At 34.1% G+C, this 17,403-nt stretch overlaps 1 protein-coding gene across 2 annotated transcripts in view; it reads left to right on the top strand.

Moving 5' to 3' along the window:
* cars1 (cysteinyl-tRNA synthetase 1) overlaps positions 1-17,403 on the top strand; it is a 37,494-nt gene that overhangs the window by 5,848 nt on the left and 14,243 nt on the right. For both annotated transcript variants that reach the window (XM_056461603.1, XM_056461602.1), the window contains 11 exons: positions 2,039-2,127; positions 2,430-2,526; positions 4,542-4,640; positions 5,237-5,386; positions 5,506-5,646; positions 7,521-7,609; positions 7,710-7,831; positions 8,186-8,298; positions 10,400-10,528; positions 11,652-11,781; positions 14,945-15,048. In XM_056461603.1, the coding sequence (XP_056317578.1) occupies positions 2,039-2,127; positions 2,430-2,526; positions 4,542-4,640; positions 5,237-5,386; positions 5,506-5,646; positions 7,521-7,609; positions 7,710-7,831; positions 8,186-8,298; positions 10,400-10,528; positions 11,652-11,781; positions 14,945-15,048 (1,263 nt within the window). The remainder of the gene's footprint in view (positions 1-2,038; positions 2,128-2,429; positions 2,527-4,541; positions 4,641-5,236; positions 5,387-5,505; positions 5,647-7,520; positions 7,610-7,709; positions 7,832-8,185; positions 8,299-10,399; positions 10,529-11,651; positions 11,782-14,944; positions 15,049-17,403) is intronic.

Genomic DNA, 17,403 nt, shown 5'->3' with positions numbered 1-17,403 from the left:
TTTTCAACAATGAAGTAAATTCATCTTAAATGCTGAATACAGTGAAGATCTGAAATTTTAGCACTCATTACTCTTCGGTGTCACATGTATTAATTCTAATATGCTAATTTGATGAAGTTACATTTAAATGGGAGTTATTTTAAATTGTCATAATTCCCACCAAAATTGCTCTTGTTTTGTTGTTATTTCAATATTATCTTTCTCATGATTCCAAATGCGGGCGACGTGGCGCAGTAGGTAGTGCTGTCACCTCACAGCAAGAAGGTTGTGGGTTCGAGCCTTGACTGCGTCAGTTGGCATTTCTGTGTCCCAATCCACCTGTAACGCATGTTCTCCCTGCGTTCCTGTGGGTTTTTTCCGGGTGCTCCGGTTTCCCCCACAGTCCAAAGACATGCGATACAGGTGGATTGGGTGGGCTAAATTGTCCGTTGTGTATGAGTGTGTGTGGATGTTTTCCAGAGATGCGTTGCGGCTGGAAGGGCATCCGCTGCGTAAAACAAAATGCTGGATAAGTTGGCAGTTCATTCCACTGTGGCGACCCCAGATTAATAAAGGGACTAAGCCGACAAGAAAATGAATGAATGATTCCAAATGCGCATTTTATTTTAAGTCAGATAAATGTAGCCTTGGTGATAATAAATAGTAAAAATGTAAACCTTTTAAGTCAATTTCTAGTGCATGTTTCAGTCAAGTTCTTACACTTTAAAGGCTAATTATATTAATAGTGAAATTACTGGACCTATACACAAGAGGCTTTTGCATCCAAACTCTTCGAGTATAAGGAACATATTTTTTACTTTAAACATATGTTGGTCTAGTGAAAATAACAGCAAAGATTAAAATCTGCATTAATGTTGTTCCATTAGAATTAAATGATTGAATTCTTTATTATTAATACTACATTTCCATTTAGCCATTTAGTAGACACCTTTGTCCAAAGTGACTTACAATTGAGTTGGCATTCAGCATTTTTAAAAAAAGAGGCAATACACACAAGAGGTGCTAATTATACAATTTAATTATTCAAACAGAGAATTAAGTGCTAGAGTAAGAACGGGGGAGTTTTTTAGTATTATATTTGTTTGTTTTTTAGATAGAATAGTGCTTTTACAGGTGGTTTGTCAAACCCACTCACCTGTGTAAAGCACACTAGAGATTTGGAGTGATTGTAATAAAATGTCTGGTGCAAATGTGCAAACTGGTGCAAGTAGCAGTTAAAGTGTCAGAGATAAACGAGTGTGATTTTTCTACAGGTGGTTTATCAAGCCCACTAAGTTGTGTGAAGCACATTCAGAGTTGCATAGTACTATAGTTTTAGATCCGTAAAGTGCTTGTATTATGTTAAATTTGCACTATGTAATATCTAATGTATATGTGTTTGGCATAAGTAACGTATTGTACAGTATGTCACACTTACAACTTTCTACCTCTGCAGCATTTCTGAGTGCAGAGCAGAGTTACTAACAAAAAACCCTCCTTTCTGTGCAAAATCAGTATATTCACATGATGAAACCCTGAACATAAATAACACCATTAAAGGAGCGACATTAGTGGGGCAGTCCCCAAAAGCAGCATTTACTTTCAGAGTGACTATGCACTGCTGTTTGCATCATTAGCAATGAATAGTCCGCAAAGAATCTGCCATCTTTGTTGACTGCGAGTATACAAAAGGAAAATTATTAACAGGTTGTTTTTTTAATTGTTTTGATTAGGGCTGCACAATACATCATTTCAGCATCAACATTGCAATGTGCACATCAGCAATATTCACATTGCAGTTGACAAAGCAAAATAAGAACAGCATGTTTTGCATTGTGATTATTCAGTTTCTGTACCTGAATACTGTCAGACTCCCCCTAAAAAATGTCAAATAGAGCTATTCAAACTATCTTGTTAAACTGTATTCATATCATAATATTTCCGATTTTTCCAATATCGTGCAGCTCTAGTTTTTATCATCAAAAATGTTCATTGGATGCTGAAAAATAGTAAAAAAATTCAATTATCATTAATATCTATGCTTTTTTATGTTTTACAGGAGGTATTTGTACCGCAGAATGGCAACAGGGTTCTGTGGTACTGCTGCGGCCCCACGGTGTATGACGCTTCTCACATGGGTCACGCCAGGTGACATATTCCTCATCCATTCACAGAGTTTCTTCTTTGTTTACAGCTTGACAATAGACACAGCACAGTGGTCAATGAAAAGGCTGAAACAGGCATTCAGTCCTGGCTAATGAATTGTTAGTTTGTGTATGTGAGGCTGTAAACCAAATCACAAAGCACTCCGAGCTGCAGTGTTTGAATGCAGTTTGACGAGCAAAGAGAGCAAGAATAAATCAAGTTTTCCATCCAAGGCTCATTCAGCGTTTGTTTTTATGTATGGGTTCTCTGTATTTGATAACGATTCAATGTCCTTGTCCTTTCAGGTCCTACATTTCTTTTGACATACTCCGGAGAATACTGAAGAACTATTTCAAGTATGATGTCTTCTACTGTATGAACATCACAGACATTGATGACAAAGTAAGAGGAGTGCTTGTGCACAATCTGTACAGTTGTCGACCTTAACCCATTAACTTTGGCCCCCGCTTACATAAAAATGACATGTTCAAATTAAATCAGAGATGTCCTGGAGGGTCGGTGTCCTGCTGAGTTTAGCTTCAACTTGCGTCAATACACCTGCCAGGAAGTTTCTAGTATATCTAGTAAGAGCTTGATTATCTGGTTCAGGAGTGTTTGATTAGGGTTGGAGCTAAACTCTCAAGGACCAGGTTTGGACATCCGACTTAAATAATTGCCAATCTTCAATGCTTTAGTGCGTATGTGTATGTGTCTTTCTGCAACTTTATCCTGAAGGAGATTTTTATGGAACAGAAATGTTCTTTACGACAAAGAAACAAATTTGCATCATTGGAGTTTGTACCTTTTAAGGACATGATTTGTACCATAGGAAATCAAAATGTACCTTTGGTTTTTAAAACCTGCAGATACAATATTGTACATCAAAGGTACAAATCTGATCCATGAAGGAACCACTACAGTGCCAAGACATTTTGCTACAGTATATCCAAAATGCGTCAATTTATTTTTAGTAAATATAAAACATCAAATACATTTTTAAACAATGTTTTAAAAAAAAAAGTAAAAAAAAATTTGTAAATGCACCTTTTCCATTTACAATGAATAGAATAAAAGAATAAAAATAATTTAACATAAATCCAAAGATCTGTTTTTTGCTCAACATTTCTCAACACTTTTTACAAACATGTTACAGAAACACGTTCTCCCATGTACAATATGACATTTTTTTCTCTCCAATTTTCACACTATACTTTTGTAATTGCTTGAAAGTTCATTTAATTTACTTATTTTTAAAATAGAAATAGAATTATGCGAAGGAATTGTAACAAGATTTGCACAATGTTTGATTAGTTTTACAATACCAAAATGTCTGCATGAACACTTTGCATATGCATAACTTTTGCCAGCTCACGTGCGTAGTGGAAAGCAAATGCCAAAAGTTGTAGATATCAATAATGAAACTTTATTTATCAGAAAATGCTTCCCAAATGTTTATTAAAAATGCCTTAAATGTTTAGATTACAATAACTTTAGTTTTGTTTTACCTGTTGTTTTGTATTATAGAACTTAATAATTAATGTTTATGAGTTTCTTAATACATATGCTTTTGAATTATAATTTTAGTTTTAGTCTTGAAATTATTCATAAATCACTTTGCCTTTCCAGTTATATTTATTTTTATATATATTGTATTAAAGAAGGAGTTGTCCAACACTTATGTACCTTTTTTTATGTGAACAATTGTGGACCTTCATTTCAATTGTACCATAAAAGGTACAGAACAGTATCATAAGAGGTCTTTTCTATACCATCTAAGGTACAACTTTTACAAAGGTACAACACTGTTCCTTAAGGAGTATTATTTGTAAATAAAAAAGCATTATACTTTTTTTTCTGAGAATGTAGGCACTGCATTTAAACTTGGTCTCATTTTAAAGAAGATAGATGTCAGATTGTAGCCGAAGTGGAAAAACTTAAATAAAACAAACATAATGTGCCTTTAAGGTTATGAAAATAATAAAAAAATAAAAGGGTTGTGTGTTTTATTAAATCACATAAAATATGTATTTACAAAACCTGTTTTAGCCTTTTGCCTCTGGTTTTTTAAAGTGAGAAGTTATTTTTTAGAGTTTCTTGGTTCAAGAAAGAGTTTTCCAAAATACAGAATTTCCACCTCTACCAAAAACAAAACCTTTAGTGGTTGAATGCACTCAAATCTGTCATGAGAATCCTTTCCTATTACACATGTGCACTACGTACTGGAAAAATCAGGGTAACAGGCAAAAATCTAAATGTGCCGATTGGTTTATGCTTTGGTTTGATTTTACGCTGATAAAAGGAACCAGTTTAGCGCATTTGCATGACTACAGTCTTTGAAAGCTTATTAGACATAATCTGTTTTAGAACGTACTCTGTGTTCTCGAGATAAAATCACCAGTGTGACCTCTTTGTTTCAGATCATCAAAAGAGCCCGACAGAATTACCTGCTGGAGCAGTACAGAGAGAAGAAGCCCAGTGCTGCTCAGATCCTGCAGGATGTGTTAACAGCACGAACGGTGAGCTACTCAACTCACTTTCTGAGAAGAAAGGTGTCATTTGGCCAAAAATAAAACACTGTTATCATTTATTCTGAATGAGTTTTCTTTCAAAAAGATTTTTGTTGTATGTTTTATCATTCATATGAATAGATCACATACATAAAAACAACAGTGATCCAAACTTTATATTATTATTATTATTATTATTATTATTATTATTATTATTATTCAAGAAAGTTCTGGTATCTTTCACAATAGGCAAGAAAAGTGGTTTGTCCATTTCAAACAAGCTTTAGATCTGTTCAAGTCTATCTCTGTGTTTCCACTAAACTCATTTTCAGTCATTATCGGTGTGCCTTGCTTTAAGGTTGCGCAAATTCTCCTAGTGAACATTAGCACAATAATAAAGATTTATACAAGCTGCTAAAGTACTGACAGATCTGCCATTAACTAATGAAAACAAATGATTTTCTTCTAACTAGCTCTGAAGACAAAATAAAAGCATGACCAGCTCAAACAGTTAGCGACTGGCCTTCCTGTAAATGTTTTCATAGCTTTTTTCATCTCTTTCCACAACACTGTGCTTTAATGTAATTTGGTTTTATTGTGTTTAGCCTTTTAAAGCCAAGCTTGCTGAGACTACTGACCCAGATAAAAAGCAGATGCTGGAGAGACTGGATGTGGCAGTGGATGCCGCTCTGTGTCCCCTGCAGGTGGCAGTGCAGAGCAAGGCTGCACAGGATTCGATTCAGAAGCAGGCACAGGTACATCTTTTTAAAAAAACATTTAATGTGACCCAGTTTGATCAGCGGCACGTGACTGATCCTGTTCCAAAACATACGGCTGATGTCGTTCAGTGGCACGTTATTGTGTCTTTTTTTAGGTCTTACTGGAGGAGGCCAAGGATCTTCTGTCAGATTGGTTAGACTCGCAGTTAGGGAGCCAAGTGACAGAAAACTCCATATTCTCTTTGCTGCCAAAGTACTGGGAAGGAGAGTACCATAAAGACATGGAAGCCCTGAATGTGAGTGAGCTAACATTGATGGGATATTTAATCATTTAAAATTAAACATAAGTCGTTTGCGCATATACTGTTGTTCAAGGCTTTTAGGGTTACTTTAAAAAGGATCATGATCAAATTATCGCAATGAATTGTAAATCACATTTCTGTTAAAGTGTTATTTCATTTATTTATTTATTTGCCTAATGAATAATAAGTAATACTTACTTACCCTCATGTTGTTTCAAACCCAGAGATCTTAGTTAATTTTCAGAATACAATTGAATCATTTTAGATTAAATAATAATTAAGTAATATATATATATATATATATATATATATATATATATATATATATATATATATACAAAAGATATTCCAAACAAAACAATGGTCCTGTAATTGGATTATTATCAAGCTACAAGAATACTTTTGTGCGCATGTAAAACAAGAATAATGACTCTATACTATAGTTTCCTCCCTTCAGTATCAGTATAGGGCACACTTTCATGCTAATGTATACCCCAGCTGCCTACGCAACGTCCTCTATTTTTTAAAGGGCACTCATAATGAAAATCAACTTTTGTAAGCTGTTTGGACAGAACTGTGTGTAGGTATAGTGTGTCCACTGTCGTATTGGAGTGATATAAACCAAACAAGTTTCTTTTTTATTTCCTGACGTTAAAGTAGAACCCAAATCCCAGTGATTTTGAGGCCCACTGCAACGTGACGTAGGAGTGTGGTTTTCCCTACCCATGGAATTGATTGACAGGCGCCCGACTCACTGTGATTTAAATTTTTTTTAAATAAGTTTTAAACGTTTTTAAAACAGAACAAGTTTGTAATAAAGACTATTAAATAAAGAGTAAAATTGCTATGTAATTCTTAACCGCTATAATCACCACAGCCATGGTCATCTCATCATTTCAGAAAGGCTTGAATAAACTCCATCACAAATACATAAAATAAACTCGCTTGGTATTTTTGACTATTGAGCTGTATTTCAGCTTCATCCGTGTCTGTCTCTATCACTGACTGCTGTTTATCTGATGTATCGCAGGAGACACAGACACGCATGTTAGAATGGTGGGTGGGGGAGAAGCAGTTCGTTTGCATTTAAAGCCACAGGCTACAAAAACAGCTACACTGTACTCAGACACCAAAATTAGCATATTCCGGAGCCTATAATAAATTATCTGATGGGTATTTTGAGCTGAAATTTTACAGACACATTCTGGAGACACCAAAGGCTTATCTTACATCTTGTAAAATGGGTAAAATAGGTGCCCTTAAAAAAAAAAAAAACACAGGCGCATGTGACGCAAACAAGAACACAATGCTTTCGTGAATGTGCAACCTATACCCACAATGAGGAGAAGAAACTTTTGAATGAAGTTGTTACTTTGGTATGTAGGGACAAAGTATTCTTGTAGCTTCATTATTGTACCTCTGCAGGCATATGGTCTGTTTTGAGGATGTTTTTTGTTATTTTTCTGGATTTTTCTGAACGAGTCGGGACCATCTGTGGGGAATGAGGGAGCTCTTGGATTTATTCCAAAATATCTTAATTCGTGTTCCAAAGATGAACGAAGGTGTCAGGGGTTTGGAATGACGTGAGCATGAGTAATTAATAAAATAACTTTCATTTTACTTTATCTTTGGGCGAACAAAACCCTTTAATGCAGGTGTACATTTATTTTCAGAAAAACAATTACATTTGTAAAAACGTATTTAAATATTAAGATTTTAGATGTATTAATCAATAAGATTTTTCAAGATTTGTTGATGAACACAAAACTAACATTATTTAATGTCACTTTTAAGCGGCGTAGCCATTCACGATCATACAAATTTGTGAAAACATGTTTATTCTAAGCAGTGCTGTTTTTGATTGGCAGGTCCTTCCTCCTGATGTTCTCACGCGGGTCAGTGAGTACGTGCCAGAGATCGTGGCGTTTGTCAAAAAGATTGTGGACAATGGTTATGGGTAGGAATGGAACTGTCTTCTTTCTCGATTGATTGATCAGTTTTCCTGAGTATTTTGCAGAGTACATAAGAATGAATTTCTGCTGTCTTTTTTTCACGAGGTATGAGTCCAATGGATCTGTATATTTTGACACTGCAAAGTTTGATTCTTGCCCTGCTCACTCTTACGCCAAACTGGTTCCAGAGGCTGTGGGTGATCAGAAAGCTCTTCAGGAGGGAGAAGGTACCGGAATATACTGCAATATACCCTTTAAAATGGTTTATGCTTTTATTATTTATTTGTAAACGGGTCTGTCATTATAAACTATTCAACTGTCTATTATATCTATGAAAACCAGATGTGGAATGTCAATGCGATATTAATATAATACATCTCGATGCACAGCAAAAGAGCGGATTGATCAGATAATGCAAAATAATGATGAGTAGTGGAATCAATGAGCCAGATTTATTCTTTGCATAACACTAAATTAGGAAAGGATGCAATTGCTTATCTGCTGCCTCGTTTTCATATTCACTAGGTCTTTAAATGTTTTTATTTTATTGTTATAATTCCGTTCTTTTTTTACTTTTGTAGGAGACTTGAGCATCTCAGCAGATAGACTTAGTGAGAAAAGATCACAGAATGACTTTGCATTGTGGAAGGCTTCTAAGCCTGGAGAACCATCCTGGGACTCCCCTTGGGGAATGGTGAGTGATGACCCCTATGTCTTCCCAGATGTGTATGACAGATGTTCCTCAACCAAAGTGAAATGAATGTTTTAGAGCAAAATATTACAGGAATATTTTTTCTCAATTAAATGCAAGTGAATTGTGTCAGGACTGTTATTAATGGTCCAGAGTACATATTTCGGCAGTTTTCCCGCAAAAAAATAAAAATAAAAAATAAATACTGGCTAACAAATAAGGGGACTTCTGGATTCTGAAATAAGGAAAATGTAAACAATATATACTTGTTATTAGTGTTGGGGAAAGTTACTTTTGCATGTAATGCATTACAATATTGAGTTACTCCCAAAACAAGTATCTAGTTGCATTACTAAGTTACTTTTTACGGTAAGTAACGTGTTAAGTTATTTTTTTGTTACTTTTGCTTTTCTTTTCTTTTGCTGAGGCTTGATCTCTTTCAGAACTTGCAGTGTGTTTTTAAATTGAGGAGCTCTAATAATGCACTTTATGACCTACACCTTCATTTACCTTTATAAAAACACACAAAATAACAATAATTTGGGATAATGTTATCTTCTGAGAACTTTCTGACCCCAGAGCTCTACATGCCATATATACATATTAATGAAAGTTTAAAGCAATTTGTTTGTTACTTTTTGCCTTATTAGTTACATAAAATCACTGTTCATTGATGCTCCTTTCCTTTTTTTTGATGCCTTCAAAATAATGAACGCATTCTCTCCTTGAGTGTATGATTCACTGTGACTGTCAATTTGAATTCAGCTGTTTATTTTTTAGAAGCAAATTAATTAAAATAAAAAGTAACTCAAATATTATTACTTAATTTTTTTAAAGTAATGCATTACTTTAATTGTTACTTAAAGGTGGAGTATGTACGCTTGACACCCAGTGGTTAAACTAGGTAGTGCACTTCTGGATCAAAACAACCACAAGCACAGGTTGCCAAATTGAGGACAGCGAGTGATTTAAACCGTGTTGTAAATAAAACCAACAGCACGCGATAGAAGGAATATTTTCCATATTAAAAGCAGTTTTTGTCCTAAGCACCTCGAATTGGTATATTAGAAACAGCTTGTATTTCTCACAGGTGAACAACATAAAACTATGAAATGATCACCTCAGGTAAACCTCATGTGCTTTATTCAGTGTTACATGCTAACAATGTGAGTTTGAATGCCGTTTTACATGACATTTATTGCCATATACTGAAAGCAGCAGCAGATAGTTTAACTCAGATCTTGAAAATAAATGAAATATAATTGGCGAAACTGGCATTGGGCAGGTTATAATTACCAAAACGAAGACATCATTCTGGCTCAGAAAACACATTTTCAAAGCAGAATATATGACTTCATTGTTTTTCAGATAAGCAAGAATGTTCACTTAGCATGTTTCTTAAATATTTGCAAACATATTATGGTATTTTTATGCTTTAGAAGAGTCAAAAACTTACATACAGCACCTTTAAAGTAATATTATTATGTAACTCATGTTACTTGTAATCCGTCACCCCAACACTGCTTGCTACTACATGTTTTTTTTTTTTTTTTTTTTTGGTTCGACTTCATATTGCACATTTTATGACATACGTACATTGGGATCTTGTTTACTTACTCCACAAGAACCCACTTTAATTTGTCCAACCTAGTCAAGGGTGTATCTTTGGTTTGAGAAGTGGGAGGACAAACAATTAGGCAAATGTTTTTGATTTAAATGCCATTTCCTGCATTTACATACATTTAGGGACTATGGTGATAAAACATACATGAAATAATTAATGTTATTAAACAAACTTTCATTTTAAACTAACCTCAAAATGTAAAACAAGATCCTGGATTCATGGACATTGTCACATGCAGAATCTCTCTGTGTCCTGCTTTGGTCATGCTCCACTGTGGCGATTACAGCACGCAGCAGACAGTTTAAAATAATTCATAAAAAACTTATTTGAAAGTGGTTTTGCGTGTCCCCATTGTCCCCACTGGAAATGATGTCCCCTTGCTAGGTTTGACAAAGTACAACAGATGCACAAATGTTTTTGAATGCATTGTCTGTTTTTAAGTTATGCTGAATGTTTGCTATTCTGCTGGTGTTGTTAAAGGGGAGACCTGGTTGGCATATTGAGTGTTCTGCCATGGCCGGATCCATACTGGGGGAATCTATGGATATCCACGGAGGAGGATTTGACTTGCGTTTTCCTCATCATGACAATGAGCTAGCGCAATCTGAGGTGAGAAAATTGCAAGGTGCTCATATGTAAAATGCTTTGCAGCCATTGTTGAAAAGCCATTATTAGATTTCAGATGATTATTCTACATATTACCCTGCAATCACATCATGTCAGAATTATCATAATTGTAAGTTTCTGGCTTGTTGTAACCAATCAGGTCCATATCAAACTTGAGATTAAACACACATATTATTGTTTAATTTGCATTTCATTAGAGCCTTTTTCATTTTCCCAAGTGCACATAGATGTGAAATAATGTAGTGATTAAATATTTTGCTGTCATCTACAGCCAAAATTTGATGCATTTGGTGTTTTGAGCATTTTTAAAAATTTATTTAAATCTTTATTTTACCAGGAATATCTCTTGAGTTTTGTAATCTCTTTTTTAAGAATGTCCGGCACAAACAAACAAGCGATAAACATCACAGAAAACATGTCTAAATAAATCTATACAAAATACAATTAAATAAATACATCATAGACCACCAAAACATACAGAGGCTAGAAGTAAAATACGCAATAAGATTGTAAATTATTTTAAGACATAATAAATGTGCATCTAAAAAAAAATCATAAGATTATATAATGGTTTAAAATAAATATAAAATATACTAAAATTAACAAAGCAAGTACCTTAGCATTAGCAGCTAAATAATGAGACATGTAAATAACTCATGCAGCAAAGATTTATATCTGCCTGAGGGAGCTAGTGACTGAAGTTTGAGTTCCGTTTGAAGAGTATTCCGTGCAAAAGGAACTGCGTATGAGAATACACTTTTACCAAATTCAGTTTTGACAGAAAAATATGTACTCTGTGAAAGAAGAGTATAGCTTCCTGCCTCTTTTCTTGTCAAACTATGAAAATATTATCGAATTAACCCAAGAATGGCCTAGTAAATAAACTCTCAATGAATAAGCCTTCGAATAGTTTGGGAGGACCATCCCACCGGCATATACAAAGAGTATTTCCATGTAAGCAAATTTTTATTCTTAAATAGTAAATCTGAAGACTAAAGATCCAAAACCTGTAGTCCTTTGTCATACTTTAAAAACAGTTAATGGTATGTGTGTATTAAAGCGTTGTGTTTGTGTCATTGAAAAGTGTTTGTTTTTGTTCCGACAGGCCTACTTTGAGAATGATTACTGGGTACGATATTTCTTGCACACGGGTCACCTCACCATCGCTGGATGCAAAATGTCCAAATCTCTGAAGAACTTCATCACCATCAAAGATGCCCTTGCCAAACATACAGGTAACTATGTTATTTTTACAGTATTATTTGAAAACTACTACATTATATATTGATATCTGCCTATGCTTTAATGAGTAAAGTACACTTGAAATCAAAATTGACTGTTTATTTTGCTAGCGCATATTCTTAAAGTGAACAATTAATCCACAGAAGTTAATTCACTTTAAAAAAAATCCACTTTTTTGTTTTGAATTTTTTTTTAAATCTAACAATTTGCATCCGCTCTGCAATGGTAATCTTTTTCTGATGGCATCAGTTTGATGGCTTGGGCAAAACATGCTTAGCCACGCCCATTCAATCATTAGTTTGCTGCGAGTGAATGATGAGAGAAGTGAAAAAATAACCCTCCCCCCAGCAAACCATAATACGTAATTGTAACTGCAACGTATTTTGACGACCAAAGTTTCATTGTGACAAAGTGACTAATTACGTTGTGACAACCAGAAAAGTGAAGTTCCTAGTTAAGTTGCTATAATGCTAAGGCTCATACACACCGGGACGCTTTTCATTTGTGTTTATCGTCAGCGTTTTTCGAGACGTTTTTCCGGATTCAATTCCCAGCGATTTTCACGGGCGTCAATCAGAAGAGTTAGATGTTACATGGCGCTACACAACTTTAAGCTTCTGACACCCGCTTGTAACACAGAAGAAGAAGAGAGAAAGTTAACAAGCTTGTTGTTAAAGTTACTGGCGACTCGAACAAGCATGTATGGTTCAAGTAGCAGCTCCAGCTCTAGCGATGAAGAAATGATTATTGTTCACCTGTGCAATAAGCAGCTCCACATTCATATCTCCTCTGGGCATCTTCTTCAATGTGCGCTCACATTGACAGTTTTGTGCTTGACCGCCTCCAAGTGCTGTTTACTGTAACTTCAGCATCTCTGTGCATGTGAACAAAAGTGACGTGGCGTGTCAAAACAAAAAAACGAGCATGAGGCGTTTCTTTAAAAATGGCGCTTTTACGCCTGGCGTTTTGAATGTTGTTGTGCACGATCACATTGGCACCCTTTATTTAGTTACGAGACATTAAACGTCGATGGAAAACGTGAGCAAAAATCATCCTGGTGTGCACGGCCCTTTACTTCTCGACATTGCCAGACAATCATTCATGTAGGAAGGCAAATTATCATGTGCAGTTGTTTATGGGGCAAAACATGTTTTGTTCACCAAGAAGGTGCATACAGATTTCAAAGCCAGAAACTAATTAAATCAAGGCCTGGTTAATATGTCGACTTTAAAGGTTTTACTATGTGGTCACGTGTTGATTGGTCAGTTTGTATGTCTGAGTATTTGGGCTTTGTTCACATGGTCAAGAAAGAGACAAAATAGGTGGTAAACTTTGCTCTGTCTCTTTTCCTGCTCTGCTTCTCTCCTGCTATTAAGTCTATCTTCTCTGACTCTGCTGCTTTGAGGCTCTCTTCTGGGCCAATCTCTTTGTCTCTCTCCCCCTGTTTTTTGTATAATATTGCAGAAGGATGGTTTGTCTATAAATGTACTGTTTTTCACCATACTGATAACTTTTTAGTCATTCTGCAAAACTACAGTTTCACACTGAAATAAAAGTCTGCAGAAACTTCTGTTACTATAATGTGAACTGTAATGTTCTTTTTCTTTTTTTTTTCTCGCTCCAAAAAATTTATTCATTTAAATGTACAATATTCTTTTTATATTTATTAGCATAACTTATACCACAAGATATTTCGGTAACACTTTATAATAATTACACACTATGAATCATCTATTAAGCATTAGCAAATAGTGAATTTATTATTTATTAAGCATTAAATCCTCATTAAAAGTTGTTAGTAAGCAGTTTATAACTTCTTGACTTAAAAGCACATGTATAATGTGTTTAATAATTGTACTTTCATACTTTGTTACTGATTAATTTTTCATGACTAAATTCAGTATCGCATTATTTACAAGCCATTTTTATTTAAGACTAGTTGGGGTTTTTACAATCATTCAGAATGAGTTAGTAAATTATTAATAAGCTATTTAAATCAACATTTATATATTATTATTCAGGCAAATAGTAATGGTTACTATATATGTTTATAAATCCTTTATTAACTGAACTTTATGCAGTTTTGTGACCTAATCTAAACTTTATAAATGACAATTAAAGGCTCAGAATCAAATGAATCATACATATTTGCAATCTTATCTAAAAAGTAAAATGAAACTTCTGAATATCAGGAGTGTCAAAATACAACATAAAATTGGATAAATCAACAACAATATAATAATTTAACAATATAATATGACTCAACATTTCAATGTTAATTAATGATGTTTAAACTGTTCAGTCATTTCATTTTACATAAGATCGCAGAGAGTTATTTATCATTTGTGCATCTTCAAACGAATAGAAATGAATAATGTCGTTTATTTTCTTTTTTTCCCCTGTTTAGAATATAACTGAGCCTTTAATTGTCATTTATTAGGGATTGATAAAGCATAAATAGTCCTCTCTTTAGCTTAGGTCATAAAACTGGATGAAGTTGACTTATTAAAGCATTTATTAACATACAAATTAACTAATTAATAAATGCCTGAATAATAAGATATGTAAATGTTAATTGAATAGTTTATTAATCATTTTCTTATACATTCTGAATAATTTTTAAAAACCAGCAACTATTTCAAGTAACTAGTTTGTAAATAATGCAATACTTAATTTAGTAATGAATAAATAATAATTAACAAAGTATGAAAATACAAACAGTAAGCACATTAGAGGTACTTATAAGTCAAGAATACAGCATTTGTATCTGCAGTTATAAACAGCTTACTAACGTTTATTAATGTAGAGTTAATGCTTGACAGATAATAAATTCACTATTTGCTAATACTTAATAAATGATTCATAGTGTGGAGTTATTATATATTATATATGTTGTGTTTACCGATATTTCTACAAAAAAATCTTTTTCATAACTTCCAAAATATATCCACCTATATATCAGTTTATAAATATTAATTATTATTGCTCATCAGTTTCGGCCAAAAATATATATATATAAATGGGGATCAAGTAAACTGTGTATTTCAAGTTCAAAGAATGTATGTTTACTATATGGATACACCACTTTTTCAATGTTTTTTAACTGCAATATGCAGTAAAAAAAATTATGTGCATTTGTTTTCCATTTTCTTTTAGCAAGACAACTTCGATTGGCCTTTCTGATGCATTCATGGAAGGACACATTGGATTATTCCAACAACACAATGGAGTCAGCCATCCAATATGAGCGATTCATAAATGTAAGTAAGAAAATGAAAATAAGCAGTAGAAGGGAAATATCCCAAAAATAAGAATCTAGCTGGGCGACATGGTGGCTCAGTGGTTAGCACTGTCAGCTCACAGCAAGAAGGTCACTGGTTCGAGTCCCGGCTGGGTCAGTTGGCATTTCTGTGTGGAGTTGCATGTTCTCCCCTTGTTTGCATAGGTTTCCTCCGGGTGTTCCGGTTTCCTCCATAGTCCAAAGACATGTGGTACAGGTGAATTGTATAACCAAAATTGGCTGTAGTGTATGTGTGTGATTGAGTATGTATGGATGTTTCCTAGTTCTGGGTTGCACCTTGAAGGGCATCCGCTGTGTAAAACGTGCTGGATAAGTTGGTGGTTCATTCCACTATGGTGACCCCTGATGAATAAAGGGACCAAGCTGAAGGAAATTGAATGAATGAATAATAGTCTATCCAAATTTAATACCTGCCTTTTATCAGCACTCGGTATGCTCGTGAGTGCACAATAGGCTTATCTAGATTCCTTCAAGAATCCAGAAGGTCGGAGAATAGCGTGTGTCCTTCAGGGCGCATTAATTCTGTCTTGTGCTTCTTCCCACCTATCAATTACTCTGTCACCAAGGAATATAACATGGGCAGAGCTCCAAATGTGCCTGAAACTCACAGACAGCTATTAGCATGGGAAGTATGCAAAGGTTACCTATCACTGACCTACACGCTATATTTTCTTAAACCAGCCTCACCCGAACTTGAGGTTAGGCTCTTAATGAGACACAGCATGTTTTTCCTCTAGCCCAGTGCGCCTTCAAAGGCTGTACTTGAGTAAAAATGAAGACGGCTTGTTAGGAAGGTGATGCAATAATAGTGCAATTCCCTCCACAGATTTTGGCTGAAATAATTCTGGAGATGAATAGGTGTTCTGAGGTCCCAAATTAGAAGTAGAAGCTGTAAATATTCAAACTAAGTCAATGAAAAAGCTGAGGGTGTTATTAAGTGTCTACAGGGTGAGAAATGTTACTCTTATAAAAATTGTCTTTTCATAAAAGTCTAGCAGTAGTAGCATTTAAAAAATAAATGAAGCAAAACAGCCTCAAGAGAAGATGCTTATGAATAAAAAAGAATTTATGATAATGCTTAGACCTTGAGGTTTTTTTGTTTGTTTGTTTAGATTTTATGGATTGTAGATTTTTTTAACACCTAGTATGAAAAAATATTGTTTGATTTAAACAAATTACTTTAAAAGGCTTAATTAAATACCAGCTCTAACAACAATAACATGTGGCTTCATGTTTATTATACCAGAAAATACTCCATTATTCTAAAATATGGGGTTAGTACAATGTTGTTACATATTAAACTGGTACATCATGGAACTAATTATTATTCCTTTCAGCAAGGACAAAATAAAATGGCCAGTAACAGTAAAATATTCTAATATATTCTAATAAAACTGTTTATTCATCAAAGAATTCAGAAAAAAAAAAAAAAAAAAAAAAAAAAAAATATATATATATATATATATATATATATATATATATATATATATATATATATATATATATATATATATATATATATATATATATATATATATATATATACTTTAAAGGGGACCTCTTTTTCCAAGATGTAAAATAAGTCTCTTATGTCCATAGAGTGTGTATGTGCAGTTTCAGCTCAAAATACCCCACAATTAATGTTTTATAACTCTTTGAATTTGCCCCGGTTATGACCCTTAAATATGTCTAGGAATTTAAAAGGAGTAACACTGAGATGACCAAAAGAATAAACTAATGGTAAAAGGTGACAAGAGAAACACAGAACAACAAGTTTGCGCCAGAAAATATTTATTGCTCCCACAAACTATATATTTAGAATATGTACCAACACAAAAATAATATAATAATAAATTAGAATTACCAAGACATACAGGAGAGGGAATTGAAAATTGCGATAGAAAAATCAAAGAAAGAAATATAACAAAAATATCCCCACAATCTCCTCCCGATCCTCTAAATAAGAAAATAACACTAAGAAAAGAATAAGTCTTCAGCGCAGATGCACCCTGAACTTACTCTACTACTTACTTACCCTACTTACAAATTTGTGCACTTCATTAAACTGCTGTGTCTAAACATCCAAAAACCCATAAGCAAGGTATGTCATGTGACTTATTATGCTGTTCAAGGTCTCCCTTGTCAGCAAGTCATCACAAGTTTTGAATGGAGACACACAACATCCCTTGTGAACTCAGATATTATAAATGACATAACTTTTAACAACAGATTATTCCAACAGATCTCACTCAAAGTCAGCATTAGGACCAAGCTGAAACATATGGACACCACAAAACAGACAACACGCCAAACG

The sequence above is a fragment of the Danio aesculapii genome, chromosome 7, assembly GCF_903798145.1.
Source record: "Danio aesculapii chromosome 7, fDanAes4.1, whole genome shotgun sequence".
Classification (NCBI taxonomy): domain Eukaryota; kingdom Metazoa; phylum Chordata; class Actinopteri; order Cypriniformes; family Danionidae; genus Danio; species Danio aesculapii.
This window is presented reverse-complemented; position numbering and strand designations above follow the sequence as displayed.